We start from the raw sequence: 16,236 nt of genomic DNA on the forward strand, positions 1-16,236 counted from the left end.
CGACGTGTGCGACTCGTTAGGTTTTGACATACATACGGACTCAAGACATCATCCCTGTGCCGCTCGCTATAAACCCACCCGCCCACCGATCCGTCGGCAACCACTGCTCTCTGTAACACACACCAGCGAGCATTCTCACACTTTCTATAACTTGATCACACAGTACGTATGCCTTTCTGTCTCGCTTCTTCACTCAACATAATTATTGCATCAAATTTGGAAACCTTTTGGCAGTATTTCTGCAAGTCACCCCGCTCCTCCCCCTCCTCGGGAGGGCTGCATGTGAACTAGGCCTTGTGAGGTTACCCCTGCCAACTGCTGCTCTCCGCTTCTTCCAGCCTTTTTTTTTTGTTTTCTGTTCTAGTCTGAATGGCTTCACTGCTGCATCTTTGAGTTCCCTGACCTTTACTCCTGAAATGTCTACATAGTCATCAGTCTCGTAGAGGATTTTCCATTTCAGACATTTTAATTTTTATCCCTGGAAGTGTGATCTAGGTCTTTTTTATATACCCCGGTTTCCTATTAATGTATGCAGTCTTTCCCCCAGTATCTAGAACGAAAAGGTAAAGTTATAACAACTGTTTTAATACCCTATGGGTTTTATCATTTGGGTCATTTCTGGGTCATTTTCTGTTGATGGATTTCCCTCCTCTCGCTGTAGGGGATATTTTTCTGTTTCTCTGTTTGCCTGAAGAGTCCTGATGAGATGTAAGACAATGTGAATTTGGGTGCCTGGGTGGCTCAGTTGGTTAAGCAACTGCCTGAGGCTCAGGTCATGATCCTGGAGTCCCGGGATCGAGTCCCACATCGGGCTCCCTGCTCATCTGCTTCTCCCGCTGATCTCTCTCCTCTCATTCTCTCTCTCTCTCTCTCTTAAATAAACACAATCTTTAAAAAAAGAAAAAAAGACAATGTGAATTTTATCTTGTCGGTACTGGGTATTTTCAGAATTTATAAATATTCTTGAGTTTTGTTCTAGGATGCCACTAAGTTACTCAGAAATAGTTTGATCCTTCCAGCTCTTGCTTATTTCAAGCTCTGGTCACCAGTATTAGAGGTGCACTGACCGTGGGGCTGATTTTTGCCTCATCACCGAAGCCAAATGCTCCTGAGTGACCCAATCCCGGATGGTTAGGACGTAGGCTTCCTCCTCTGGACGGTGAGATCAGCAACCACCCCTGGCTCTGCCTGGGCTCCCAGGCATGCTCCTTCTACCGCTGCCAGGTGGTTCTCTGGCCCTGGTCAGTTCCTGGGCTGAAGCCCTGGGGGCCTCTGCAGCTCTGCAGTCTCCGCCCAAGGTCCTGCGGCCTGCACTTCCCACGGTCCCAGTGCTATGTCCTCAACTCAAGGAGTAGGCTGGGCTCGGCCAGCCCCTACCTAGGGTCCCCCTCCCACTGCAACAGTCTGACAACCATAGGGTTCACCTCATTTGTTTTCTATTTCCCAGGGGGTCGTTGTTGGACATCCAAAGTCTTGAAAACCACGGTTTCACGCAATCTGTCCGGATTTTAGCTACTTCAGGCAGGAGGGTAAATCTGGTTCCTGTTACTCTGTACTGGCTGGAAGCATAAGTTTATCTGACTGGCCGAAAGCTTCAGATTTCATGTTCGAGCGACGATACCTCCTGTGTACATGGATTGTGCAAGGTATTTTGTCTGTGCGTCATGTATTTTAACTTAAGAGAGGGCTACCTATGAAGAAGCTCCCTAGAAGAAGGGCATTTGGAAGACAACGTTCTAGAGCTCACGCAGCGTTCACAGACCTCAGAGCACGTGCTAGGCAACGTGAGCACACATGTGGGAGGACACCGAGAGAGCCTGGGACAAAAGGGGGATGGCAGAGGGAGGCAGCATTACTCATCACTGTGCCCAGATCAATTGGGTCCCCTGTGTCCCCACTCTTAGAGGCAAGTATTTCCTCCACACAGACGGAAAGTATTTTTGAGGGAATATTTTAGGCTTTTTTGTTCTCCTGACTCTGCTGGAAAGTTAAGGAGGTGAATTAACATTTCCGCCTGTGACTTTACACACATTACGGAATACCCACCTGCCCTCACCCAAGCTTCATTATGACAATTTGGAACATACAAAAGACCTGAGAGAATTCTATGGAAACACCCGTACACTCACTACCAACCATGCCCCCCCCACGCATGCCTACTCATGGACCCGCCCGTCCGTCTGTCCACTGAGTCCGACCTGCTTCTTGAAGGGGCCTCAAGGAGAGTTGCAGACATCAGCAGAGTTTCTCCCAAAACCTTCAACATGCAAATCATCAACTACAGTAAATATCAGTTCACAGTTCTCTCTTGAGATGGAGGCTACACGCAGTAAGTGTACGGACACCAGGCACACCAGTCCCTGAGTGTCGGCAATGGTCATCCCCCGGGTAAGCAGCCTCAAGCCCCTGCCAATCACCCCCCTCCCCGCCCGTGTCCCCCCAGGCAACCATGGTTCTGATTTCCGCCACCAAGATCCGTTCAGTTTGACCTGCTCTAGAATTTCCTATAACTGGAACGATACGGAAGCCTCACAAACTGTAGTAGTTGTGGGCCTGCTGTCACCTCTGCTAGGTGGCAAAGGCCAGCTCCAAAGCCGCTAGGGCCACCACTCCACTGGGAACAATTCTCTTTACCAATACTCAGTAGGACATGATTTTTTAAAAAAAGATTTATTTATTTACTGGGGCGCCTGGGTGGCTCAGTTGGTTAAGGCACTGCCTTCAGTTTAGGTCGTGATCCTGGGATCCTGGGATCGAGTCCCACATTGGATTCCTTGCTCGGCAGGGAGCCTGCTTCTCCCTCTGCCTCTGCCTGCCATGCCACTCTGCCTGCTTGCTCTCTCTCTCTCTGGCAAATAAATAAATAAAATAAAAAATAAAAATAAATAAATAAATAAATAAATAAAATCCTTTCTTTTTTAAGAAAGGATTTTATTTATTTACTATTTGAAAGAGAGAGAGAGTGAGAGAGAGAGGGAGGGAGACAGAGCAGGAGGGAGAGAGGGAGAAAATCCCAAGCAGACACCCCACTGAATGCAGAGCTGGATGCAGGGTTCGATCGCACAACCCTGCGATTATGACCTGAGCCGAAATCAAGAGTCAGGTGCTCAACCAATTGCAGCAACCAGGCACCCCTGGCCAGGACACAATTTTAAATGGCTTTTCAGAGTACATCCTTAATTATTTATAACCACGGCCACCGCACTGATGTGCTAAGCAGAACCCCCCTCCCGCCAGGGCGGGTGCTGCCCCTGCTTCCCTCACCACACACAGCCTCATGGCACCAGCAGAAGAGTCAAGTTCACCCTGCTACCAACAGCCTGGCAACAAACAGCTTTGAGAACATATTTGATTATTCCCTAAGACTGAGTCTTATTCAGATCATTCAGAGTCACGAACTACTTATTCCATAAGCAATGTAAGTTCACTGCCAGATTTTTGGAAAACAGCAGTAAACAAAAGGAAGAAAAAAATCAGCCACAACAGCACCACCTGGACACACCCATTATCACCTGCTGTGGATACGGAGTTTTCAGTGTATACATCATTTTTTTCAATGAAAACAGAATCACTGAACATGTTTTGTAACTGATGTTTTTACTCCACAATGTGCTGTTTCTCCAGGGGAACAGAAAGTCCTCTGTGGAGTCATACGGACGAGTTTTGGGGATTTCCCTGAATGAACACTTCACAGCTTAACTCGGCTCCTTCCGGGCAAATCCCTGTAACATCCCTCCTCCAGGGCAGAGACCTCCTAGCCGCTAAACATTTAACTAGCAAAGTCTTTTTCTTTCTCTTCTTCAAAGCCAGGACTGTCAAATGGGATTCCGTCTGCTGCTCTGGCGTGTGAAGCTCAGGGTCCCCGTCCCAGAGAACAACCCCTCCCGCCACCCCAGGAGGACGAGCTGTGCTGGGGAAAGTCCAGTGAGGCACGAGGCTGACTTGCTGTACAGCGTCATGCCTTTGCAAGAGAGGGATCTAACGCATGGCCTCCCCAGTGAGGCAGTAGGGACCTGGTTTCCTCAGCCGAGGGCCTACAAGCATTTGTATTTCAGGACAGACCACTAGTCATCCATCAGAATACCCCCCAAATTCTTAGCTGTACCCACAGAACTTGGCTTTGGGTTGTGAGTGCCCCCTCCTTCCACCTTCTGTCCCCTGTTGAGAGTGACCTATGCCAGGTTCGTGGGTGCCACCAGAGGGTATGAGTCATCGGGGGTGCTCAGCCGTGCCTCCGACTGGGGGTAAGGAGAGGGAAACCTCCTCGGCCTGCTCTCTGCTCTGCTGTCCTGCAGTGACGTGACGTTCATCTTGAGGAATCGATGGGCGGCCCAGTTCAGGTGGGGGGGGGTCTCCTCTTAATGTGAGCCCTTGTCGGGCAACAGTTCTCCTGTGGTTAGGTGTGAACTCTTCCAAAGATCTCATGCGTAAAGTCACATCACGCGACAGATCCCTACCGGCAGGTCTGGAGCACGGCACTCCCACGGAGGTTATTTCCTTGTTTTGTTGTTCATATAACTAAAAATACCTAAAGCAACTGAATTTAAATGATCTTTTAAATATTAGTTGGACCATTTGCCAGACATAGCCATAGCGCAGGCAGAGTAGATGAGCCTCAGAGAATGGATAAGTGGCCCACGCAGGAAGGGTGGGCTGCAGCCTCCCTCTAAGTGAGGTGCCGCGCCAGGTTCAGCAAAGAGCAGAGTCTGCTCAGGAGTCCCGAGAGGGGACCAGGAGGTGGAGGGCAGCGAGTGGACGGCGAAAGAAGAGGTAGGCCAAAGCCGGACGCTCCTCATCTTGTCCTGGGGCCCTCGGTACCCACAGTCAGGCGAGATGTCACATCGCCAACTGACTTTGCTCTTGCACTACCCTCTAATGTGGACAGAACATTCTCTCACTAAAGCAAAAATGCCAATAAAGAAAAAAAAATCCTAAACACACTATAAATATTTTCTCCAAATCCTTCCATATGTTAGGAAGTCTGAAAACTGAGTCATTTGTTTTGAGTACTTCGTGAAAACTTCACCCCAAAACTACTCCGGGGGGAGGTTTTCCCCGGTGATGAGAAAAGAAACAGAAATCGAGTCGGCACTGCTAGCTAAGACGGGTTTCTGGCGCTTCACCCACTGTGCCTGTCGGCACCTGCGACCCGCCTCCCTCCGAGTCCACGGCGAACGCATTCCACACGCTGGCCAAGAGCCCACACGGAAGAACGAGTAAGATGAAGTGGGGCAAGGTCGATCATGACTGCATTAAACTCTAATGCTCGGATCCAACCACATGGCCCTGACCTTCTACACCGTCCAGGGGAAGCGGCAGTTCCCCACTGCCACACTCCTCTCGTCAGGCCCTCTGCAGCTGTGCGGTGGGTGCCAGCCGCTGCGGAGACGCAGGCCTCGCCGACTGGCAGAGCACAGCAGGCCCGGCGCCGGGTCTCAGCTTGGTCACTCACGAGAGTGGTGCTTCCGCCCGGTCACTCGTTTGTCCCAAGTCACGTGCTTCCTCTGCCAAGTGGGGAGAGCCACTCCTGATTCCTATGTCCTGCGGTAAATTCAGGACTACGGCAGCTCAGGGCGGAAAAAGCACGGTATAAAAGCCTGGGCAAATGCAGAGCCTGTTTTTTTTCCCCACAGGAACCAATTTGAAAAGCATTTTGAATCTTCAAAGTCCACAGAAAGTGAATGTCTTCTCCAGTGCACTAAAAGCTAACTGAGTCATAAAACGTGGCTCCAGTCAGGGGACTCCTGGAACAGATCGTGTTTCACGGCCCATCTAGCAATCGTCACTAGATCCGGAGCACAGCTGAGGCCCTTTCATATGAATGTGCTCTCCTGGCCATTGTCCTGGGCAAAGCTGTTGATTGCTACAGTCCATGGAGCTCTCCAAGTAAGGCTTTCTCTCCCCAATTTGAGCTCCACTTCCTAGAGGCTATTCTAGAATCTAAACAGAGAAAACAAGAGCAGTTTGCAGGTCCACAGAGTCTCTGATGTAACCCGAGCGGCCCATGGCCGCAGAGAGGGCCCCAGGAGAGGTAAGGCTGGCTGGAGCCCACCACTGGTAGCATTCGCTGTCTGACCACCCCTCGCCCCCCGGCAACCACCGGCCGCGTCTCCCACCACGTGCCCTGCAGACCTCGCTCTCGCCCTCAGCAGCCCCCCACGATCTTCGCATGGCCCCGTGCTGGGATTCTGCACACCTTTCTGGTCACTCTACGTCTTCTATAGCATGTGATCATGTGACAAACACTGCTGGGAACTCTCAGAGGAACACCACTAGCAAGCAGAACTCTGCACAACAAGCTGTAGAAGAACAAGGATTACAGTGAAAACAGATGAACTCAGGAATAGAAAACACAACAGAGAAAAGTCAACAAAACCAAAAGACATTCTTTGAAAAGATCAATAAAATTGACAACTTTTAGCTCTACTGACTAAGGAAAAAAGAGAGAAGCCTCAAACCACTAAAATCAGAAATGAGAGAGGGAGCGTAACTATCAACCTCACAGAAAAAAAAGGAGTACAAGGGGATACTACGAACACGTGGGTACTGATAAGTTATGTAAAGGCGACGAAGTGAACAAATCACTGGAAAGACAAACTACTCAAACCGAATCAAGAAGAAACAGAAAACTCTAAATGGACCCGAACAAGCGAAGAGACTGATTCAGGAATCAATACCCATCTCACTAAGAAAAGTCCAGGCTTACACTGAGGAGCTGTAAAAATGCTTAAAGAAAAATTAACACCCATCTTTCAGAAACTCTTCCAAAAAACAGGAGGAAGAAACACTTCTCGACTCATCCTAAGAGGTCAGCATCACCTTGAGAGCAAAACCAGACAAACACATGACAAGAAAAGAAAATCAAAGACCAATCTCCCTTGTGGACACAGAAATCCGTGACAAAATACCAGCAGACCAAATCCAGCAACGTATATATAAAAGATTACACGGCATAGCCAAGCAGGATTTACCCCAAACACCAAAGGTGGTTCAATATACAAAAGTCAATCCCTACAAAACTTCATATTAATAAAGGAAAAAAACCCACATGATCATCTCAGTAGATGCAGAAAAAGCACTTGACATAATCCAAAGTATTTTCGTGGAAAAAAAAAATTCAACAAACTAGGAATAGAAGGGGGCTTCTTCAGTCTGAAAAGGGCATCTATAAAAAAGGCGCAGCTAATATCATTATTTAATGGTGAAAGAAAGGATGTTTTCCTCCTAAGATCAGGAACAAAATGAGCTCTCAACAATGCGCAGCTAATATCATTATTTAATGGTGAAAGAAAGGATGTTTTCCTCCTAAGATCAGGAACAAAACGAGCTCTCGACACTTCTCAACATCGTACAGGAGGCTCCAGCCAGGGTAAGTAAACAAGAAAAAGAATTAAAAGGCATCCAGATAGGAAAGGAAGAAGTAAAATTATCCCTATTTGTAAATGACATGATTTTGTACAGAAGAAATCCTAAGCAATCCACAAGAAAGTTATTAGAAGAAATGTCTACCCAGTTTTCCAGATACATGATCAATATATAGAAACTTATCCTAGCAATGAACAAACCGAAATGGAACTGAGAAGACAATTCCATTCACAATAGCATCAAAAAGAATAAATGACCCAGAAGTACATTTAACAAAGGTAGAAAAAAGACACATACTCTGAAAACCACACAACTGCTAGAGGAAATTAAAGAAGATCTGAGTAAGTGCAAAGAAGCTCATGTTCATGGATTGGAGGATTTAATTCTATGACAATGGCAAAATTTCCCCCAAGTGATCTACAGATTCACACAATTCCTATAAAAATCCCAGCGGGCACTTCTTTTTGCAGAAATTGACAAACTGGGGGCACCTGGGTGGCTCAGTGGGTTGAGCCTCTGCCTTCGGCTCAGGTCATGATCTCGGGGTCCTGGGATCGAGCCCCGCATTGGGCTCTCTGCTCGGTGGGAAGCCTGCCTCTCTCTCTCTGCCTGCCTCTCTGCCTATTTGTGATCTCTGTCTGTCAAATAAATAAATAGATAAAAAAAAAAAGAAATTGACAAACTGATCCTACAATTCATATGGATATGGAAAGGATCCAGAGTAACCAAAAAATCTTGAAAAAGGAAAACCACTTCCTGGTTTTGAAATTTACAACAAAGCTAAATAATCAGGACAATGTGGGTACTGGCATAATGATAGATACACAGGTCACTGAAATGGAACAAAAGTGAAAAACCTTAATTTTTGGTGCTTTAAAAAAATTTATGATGCATTAATTTTGACAGACCTCCAAGAGAATGTAATGGGTAAAAGTAAGTCTTTTCAATAAATGGTGCTGGTATAATTGGATATCCATGTGTAAAAGAGTGAATTTAGACATCTATCTCATACCACATACAAAAATTAACCGAAAATAAATCAAATACCTAAATATTAGGGCTAGAGGGCGCCTGGGTGGCTCAGTCAGTTAAGCATCTGCCTTCAGCCCAGGTCGTGATCCCAGGGTTCTGGGTTCAAGTCCCAGTTTCTCCCTCTCCCACTCTCCCTGCCCCCCTGCTTGCGTCCTCTTTTTCAAATAAATAGTATCTTAAAAAAATAAATATAAGGCCTGGAAATATAAGACTACTTTTTTCTTTTCTTTTCTTTTTTTTTTTAAAGATTTTACTTATTTATTTGACAGAGAGATAACAGTGAGAGAGGGAACACAAGCAGGGGGAGTGGGAGAGGGAGAAGCAGGCTTTCTGCTGAGCAGGGAGACCAATGTGGGGCTCGATTCCAGGACCCTGAGATCCTGACCTGAGCTGAAAAGCAGACCCTTAATGACTGAGCCACCCAGTGCCCCCAGAGATATAAGATGTCTATAAGAAAATACAGGTGCAAATCTTCATGACCCTGGAGTAGGCAACAGTTGTACATACATCATCAAAGTCTTACGTAAAGTGCATATCTGATAAGGGTCTAGTATCTAGAATACCTAAAGAACCCTTTTTTTGTTTGTTTTTTAAACTTTTTTAAAAAAAGATTTTATTTATTTATTTGACAGAGAGAGAGATCACAAGTAGGCAGAGAGGAGGCAGGCAGAGAAAAGGGGGAAGCAGGCTCCCCGCTGAGCAGAGAACCCCATGTGGGGCTTGATCCCAGGACTCTGAGATCATGACCGGAGCCAAAGGCAGAAGCTTATTAACCCACTGAGCCACCCAGGCACCCAAGAACTCTTAAAATTCAATAATTAAAAGACAAATAATCCAGTTGAAAAATAAGCAAAGGATCTGAATGTATTGTTCTCCCAAGAAGATACACGGATGACCAAAAGCACACGGAAAGATCTTCAACATCATTAATCATTCGGGAAATGCATAAGATACCATTTTTAAAACTATTAGCATGGCTAGAATAAAAACATTGGGCAAGTAAAGTTTTTGGTGAGGATGTGGAGAAACTAGAACCCTCATACTTTACTGGTGGGATATAAAATGATGCAGCCACTGCCTGTGCAGAAAACCATTCATTTATTTGTTTGATTTTATTTTTAAGTAATCTCTACACTCAACTTGGGGCTCAAATCCACAACCCGGAGATCCAGAGTCACATGCCCCATCAGCTGAGCCGGACAGCCGCCCAGGTCCTTAAACATTTAAAACACACATTCACCATCTGACCCTGCAATCCCCTTTAAAGGTCTCTACCCAACAGAACTGAACACACAACTCCACACAAATACTCATCTGCGAACATTCACAGCGGCCCACACGTGGGCACAACCCAAATGTCCATCGCCTGACGAACGGGTAAGCACGATGTCCCTCCACGGATGGAGCATTCCTCTGTTATAAAAGGAACAAAGTACTCACACACGCTACCACATGCCACAGCACTTCTCACCATGACGCTAAATGAAAGACAGCAAAGGTAGCCACATATGGTATGATTCTATGTAGAGAAAATAGACAAATCCAGGAACAGGCAAAGGCATAGCCACAGAGGGGCGATTTATGGCTGAGGGAATGGGGAGGTTCCAGGAGAAAAGGAGTTAACTACTTATGAGTATGGATTTTCATTTTGGGGTGATGAGAAAGTTCTGGAACTGGACACTGACTGTTGCTCAACTCTGTGAATAAAGCCCCCTGATTTATACAATATGAAAAAGGTGAATTAGAACTCTTTTTCTGTTTTTTTTTTTTTTTTTGCAGGCTCCCTGCTAAGCAAGGAACCCAATGAGGGACTTGATCCCAGGATGCTGGGATCACCTGAGCTGAAGGCAGATGCTTAAGGGACTGAACCACCCAGGCACCTCTGCAACTTCGTTTTTTCCAAGTCACAAAGTAGGGACTAGCAGGAGTTGGAGCAGATAATTCTTATGAAATCACAAGGTCCTGATTATAAATTTTAACAGAAATATACCTAGTATAGCGACCAGTCCCGTTAGATCTTTAAAGGATCTAAACAGTAATTAAATAGTGCCCTAAAATCAGGCTTGTGCTTCTAATATGAGTGGTAGAACAGTCAAGAGAAGAAGAAAAACATGTAGGATACATGGTAAGCTGAAATACGGCAGGGGTTGTGGAGGGGACAGGGTAGAGGGGTTGGGAAACAGAATTTCAACCAACCAGGAAAGGCACTCACAAAATGCTAATAATAGACAGTCTCCATAACAAGATTTTAAGTGACTCTTAATTTCTTTGCTATACTTTTGGGTACTGTTTGATTTTAATTTTATTTACTTAGTTATTTATTTTTAAGTAAGCTCTATGCCCAGCATGGGGCTTAAACTCACGACCCCAAGATCAAGAGTCATACGCTCCACCGACTGAACCAGCCAGGTACCCCCAATTTTATTTCTTTAAAACACGATTTTGGTTTTGTAAGAAGTTAAACTATTTTTGAGAGGAAAAGTCTCTTAAGTGCTGACTCAGATCACCTTTAAGGAGGTGTTCAGCTCGCAGTTCCACAACTGGGATGTCAACGAGTGAGCCCCCGCAGGGGGCTGCCCTTCCAGGGACTCCTGCCTCTGCCCCCTCCTGCTTACGCAAGTGGGTGTGGCCCCGCTTCCAGGAACTGCGCTGAGGCCGCCTCGGTCTCCGGAGGAGCAGCCTGTGGTCTGCGCGGTTTTGCTTACCTGGACTGGCGGCTCAATCATTATCCAGGCCGGAAGCATCAGACTGGGGTTGAGAGGCTGGGTCCCCACTCGGAAGTACACGCCACCCCTAGAGTCACACGCCCAGATGTGCTGATTGCCACACGCCAAGCTCGTCAGTTTTACAGCTCCTGTAGGCAAGTAAAGGAAAAGGCCACACACTAACTACTTTTGTAAAATGACGAATCCTTCACTTAATCTATGGACTTTGATTTTATCCTTCAAAGAAAGAGGGTGAGGCTGCCTCTGCCGTGGCTCCTGCTGTCTAGGGTCAGCGAGGCCTCCGGCTGTCCCGCCACATGCGGCACCATGCGGTGGCTCGCCTGCCCCACGGGTGAAGCCGTCAGGATGTTGTGGGCACTGGGCCCCGAGCCAAGGAGTGCGGGCTTAGCAGGTGTGGGGGCCTCGTCCGTGGCTTCCACACGTCCGCGCAGACCACCAGCAAATTCTGCATCTGCGGGAAGGGCACTCCTCTTTATTGGAAACCCTCATCCTGGGGAGATTTCACTCATAGTCGCTAAGTCTCTTAGAACCTCCATGTTTCTGTTCACACATCTCCTGGGAGCTGAAACCATTTTTTTTTTTTTAAGACTTTATTTATTTGACAGAGAGAGATCACAAGTAGGCAGAGAGGCAGGCAGAGAGAGAGGAGGAAGCAGGCTCCCCACTGAGCAACTGAGCGGAAAACCCAATGCGGGGCTCCCTGAGATCATGACCCAAGCTGAAGGCCAAGGCTTAACCCACTGAGCTAGCTACCCAGGCGCCCCTGAAACCAGTTTTAAGAGAAAAGGAAATGGGCGGAGGCTTTAAAGGGAAATTACACCTGGTTAACAGTCTGCCTGGCAAGAGGCACAGCAGGTGGTGACCCAGCGACTGCTGTGGGGGGGGGGGCGCGGCCTCAGCCTCACCTGGAGGCCCGCCACAGTGACACACGGGGACTATTATCTCAGGTCACACACAAGGTCATCATCGGGACTCAGACACGAAGAGACCTGCCCAAGGTCCCAGGGTGAGGACGCAGCTGAGCCAGGAGGCAAAGGTCTGAAGTCAGGCCAGCCCGACTCCCCCACACCGGCCATGTGGCCTCTGGGACGCCAGCGCGTGCGCGGATCGGATGTTCAGCCCAGTCAGTTTTGACATGTGAACAGACCCAGGGAACACACGTCCTGTCAAGTTACAGAACACTTTCATCGCCCCGGGAAGTTCCCTTGGAGCCTCTAGTCAATCCCCTCGGTTCTGAGGCACCCGCCACCCTTCTGATTTCTACCGCCAGGGGTTAGTTCAGTCTGGTCTAGGGGTCCGCAGAGACCACCACGGGTGCGCTCTCGTGGCTTCGGTCAGTCGTGGACGGCGTGCAGGATCCGTCCCCAGTGCCGCTTCTTTGTGTTGTGAGCACCCCCCACGGCCCGCCAGCGCGGCACCCTACCAGCCCTCGGCGAGCGACATCGGCGCCGCGTCTGCTCCCTGCGACAGTCGTTCCTGTACAGACTTGTGAGTGTGTGTTGTTTTGCCGGAGTGGTATCTAGGAGTGGATGTGCAGGGCCGTGGGGCAGGGAGGGGTGCACACGTGCCATTCTGCTCGCCCACTGGCTGTGCGCGCCCGCGCGGCCCACACCCTCACCAGCTCCTGGTCTTGCCGTCTTTGGCACGCCGCCCATTCCAGCCAGTGCGAGGAGGTATCGTGTCATGGTCTTAACTTGCCTTTCCCTGGTAACTAATGATGCTGAGAATCTTGTAATGTGCTTATGGGGCATAACGTGCTTATCTTATCTTCTTTTGTGAAGTGCTTAATCAAGTCTTTTGCCCATTTTTCAAATCGAATGGTCTATCTTTTGGTGACTGGGTTTGAGGCTTTCTTTGCGTATTCTGGATACAAGTCTTTAGTGAGATTCACTTTGTGCCTCTTTTCTCTCAGTCCGTGGCTTGCCTTTTCATTTTCTTGACTGTTTTTTGCTGAGTCTGTAATTGGGATGGGCCATTCTGACTTTAAAGCGGGGGAGAGGTTGGCACAGCTACGTCCCATGGCCGCGCTCCTGTCGGCCAGTTGTCACTGGGAGCGGACAGCAGCCCACGGATCTGCCCTGAAGCCCAGGCACGGATCCTGCTACGTGACGATCTCGCCAGGTGCCTTCAGTTAGGACACCAGCTGGAAAGCATTAACTGACCACGACACAAACCATTCTCGGTATTCCTTTGTGCACACACTGAAGTTGACTGTGGTTTTTCCTTCCTTACTCTATTACAGAATATCTTAGCAGGGAGTTCGAGCAGACTTCCCAGAGCTCGGACATTCCACAGTGGAAGACGAGTACCGATCAAAATACAGTACCTTCAGCAGCAAATTACAGAAATAGCTGAGAAACAAATACTGATTTTAAAATGTTTAATGAAAATTAATTTTATGCTGGAGTCTTCAATCTGCCCTACTAGAGCGGACGGTGAGAACAGCTACGTGGTGACAAAGACACACGGGGCCCGCAGCCCGGTCAGCAGTGACTAACACCACCGCCACCAGAACACGCGTTCGTATTACAGAAATTCCCTTTCAGGACAAAAGTCAAGATGACTGGAACATACATGTCAGGACAGACAACAGCTTATTCTGAACTGAAGAGACAGATCAAAGAACACGGGTAACTGCAGGCGGCGGTTTCCAGCTCACAGAGGGCCCCCGGGGCCGCCTGAACACAGAGCTCTCCAGACACTGCTCTGCTGCGATGGTCAGGACAGAACCAGAGACTCCTGCCCTCCCCAAACGCTCCACGCCGTCCTGCGGTCCCTGCGAGTTAGGTGGGCCCCGTCTCCAGTCTGGATGATGGCTGTGGGCAGAAGCGATCTGCCTGCCACTCGTGAACTGAGGCATAAGGGAGCTGGCAAGGGGCCTGTCAGCTGTCCCCGCTGTGGTGACCAGCACAGGGAAGCCACGGAGCTCCGCCACAGGACCAGCAAGCTGCCACCCAAGGGACACAGTCCTAGGAGACTGCAGCCAAAGGTCAGAACTAAGTTCATGGCAGCAGAGAAGCAACATTATATTTCCGGACTGTTACTATGCTACCAGCCTGATGAACACGGACACACTACAATTTTCTTGCCTTTCCCTGATGTTTTTTCTATTTAAAAAAAAAAGTTTTAATTACTTTATACAACAGAGGAGACATTTTCCCTTTTGGATTACTTTTCAACATATATTTTAGGACAACAAATAACATTTATTTGGTGTTTTACTATTTATAAAACACTTTTCTGCATAAATTACTGCCTAATATAATTCTATTTGTTACCTGAAGGCAAAAACTGATGCTAAATATTTCCTCATTAAATGCTGTGACCAGATAAATTAAATTACAAATTGCACTAGTTTGCTAAGCATTCCAACATCTGACAGAATGCATATTTATGTATACTGGGAAATAAAATGTTATCAGCATCTTAAATACCTGCTAAATGATGCAAATTTTCTTCCAAAAACTAGGACTGCAATAGATCACAAAATTCTATATTCAATCTCTAAAGCTGGGTTTAGTAGCCAGACATTTAAGAATTCTCTTAAATTAATCTCAAAGCAGCAACTGACTTGCTTATTTGAATAGGGGCAGAAAAGAGCGATGTTAGGTATTAAGCAGGAAATGAAAGGTGGAAATCACATTCATAATTTGATACTTTGCAAAAGTCATCCCTGAAACTGAAATTTCTTTTCTTTCTTTTTAAAAATTTTTATTTATTTATTTATTTTCGAGAGAGAGAGAATGAGTGGTGGGGAGGGGCAGAGGGAGAGGGAGAAGCAGGCTCCCTGCAGGAAGCCCGATTCGCGGCTGGATCCCAGGACCTGGAGATCACAACCTGAGCTTAACTGACTGGGCCACCCAGATGCCCTAAAACTGAAATTTCTGCTTGCAATGTAAAAGCTGGTGACATTCCAGACGTTACAAGAACCTGGCATGTCCGGCATGAGGTGGGCCACACTCCCCACCCCACTGTCAGCACCAGGAAGACAGGCTTTCATGTTTCATGTCGGTGGGGGTCGGGATCCTTGTGAAGAGGAGGCCAGGACTGCAGAGAACAGCACAGAGAAATCACATCCCTGAACAAGATGGTGGCAACTTGGAGGTGGACTAACCAATTATGGCTCCTGTACCTGCCTGTTAGGCAATTTTATTAGTGATTATCAGTATCAAGGCCAAAGACAGGATCAAAACTCATATCCCAGGGGGCCTGTATGGCTCAGTTGGTTACGTGGCTGACTTTGGCTCAGGTCATGATCCCAGGGTCCTGGGATTAAATCCCGTGTCGGGCTCCTTGGTTGGGGGGAACCTGCTTCTCCTTCTGCCTGCTGCGCCCCCTGCTTGAGCTTTCTCTCTTTTTTTTCCTCTCTCTCTCTGACAAATAAAATCCTTAAAACAAACAAACCAAAACCAAACCAAAACCAAAAACCCTCATGTCCTGGAATTACTTAGAAATAGGAGCTACCAGTAATAACCACTTTCCCTGATGGTCTACTTTCCCTCTGGGCATGGACGTGGACCTCCCCCTGTGTGCAGGCATTGCATGGGGTCAGCCTGAAAAGGCTGTGACAGAGTAGGCGCAGGGCTCTTGGCATGTGGGGGGCAAGGGCCCTGAGTTGACTCGGACTGAAGGAAGCCGGGGTGGGGTGGGGACAGTCTTGGCAGAGGCCTGAAGGAAGAAGAGCCGGGGGAAGGACAGAGAGCGGTGAACCCACTCTAGGCCGTGGCAAAACCAGCGTGCACCAGGCACAAGGGGGCCTGGCGCTCAGGGAAGAGCCAAGGCTGGGGGCTGGCGGCCCATAGCTCAGGGCCCGGCAAAGACGACTGGGCCAGGCTGTGATGGCCTCGGGGGCCTCCCCAAAGCGGGCGCACCATGGCGCTCTCTTGTGATGAGGGTTTGCACCCCCCCAGCGGTCTTAGGAAGACAGCTCTGGCAACCGTGGCAGGGAGGGGGGCACACGACGGCCGTGGCGAGAGGGCAGCAAGGATAAGAGCCTCGGAGACCCCTGGGGCAGATGGAAGACACACCACCGAGGCGCCGGCCTCAAACAGCCACCGGGGATTCTGCCCTTTCCGGAAGAGTTTGGTGGGAGAAGGGTGATGTCAGGACGAGG

At 48.2% G+C, this 16,236-nt stretch overlaps 1 protein-coding gene across 3 annotated transcripts in view; it reads right to left on the bottom strand.

The window, feature by feature from the left end:
• TECPR2 (tectonin beta-propeller repeat containing 2) overlaps positions 1-16,236 on the bottom strand; it is a 98,701-nt gene that overhangs the window by 16,809 nt on the left and 65,656 nt on the right. For 2 of the 3 annotated variants that reach the window (XM_044231441.1, XM_044231443.1), the window contains exon 17: positions 11,103-11,251. In XM_044231441.1, coding sequence (XP_044087376.1) covers positions 11,103-11,251 — 149 coding nt within the window. Of the gene's footprint in view, positions 1-6,111; positions 6,300-11,102; positions 11,252-16,236 lie in introns of those variants that run through there. The other variant, XM_044231444.1, reaches the window with a different exon arrangement.

The sequence above is a fragment of the Neovison vison genome, chromosome 13 (assembly GCF_020171115.1).
Source record: "Neovison vison isolate M4711 chromosome 13, ASM_NN_V1, whole genome shotgun sequence".
Lineage (NCBI taxonomy): Eukaryota > Metazoa > Chordata > Mammalia > Carnivora > Mustelidae > Neogale > Neogale vison.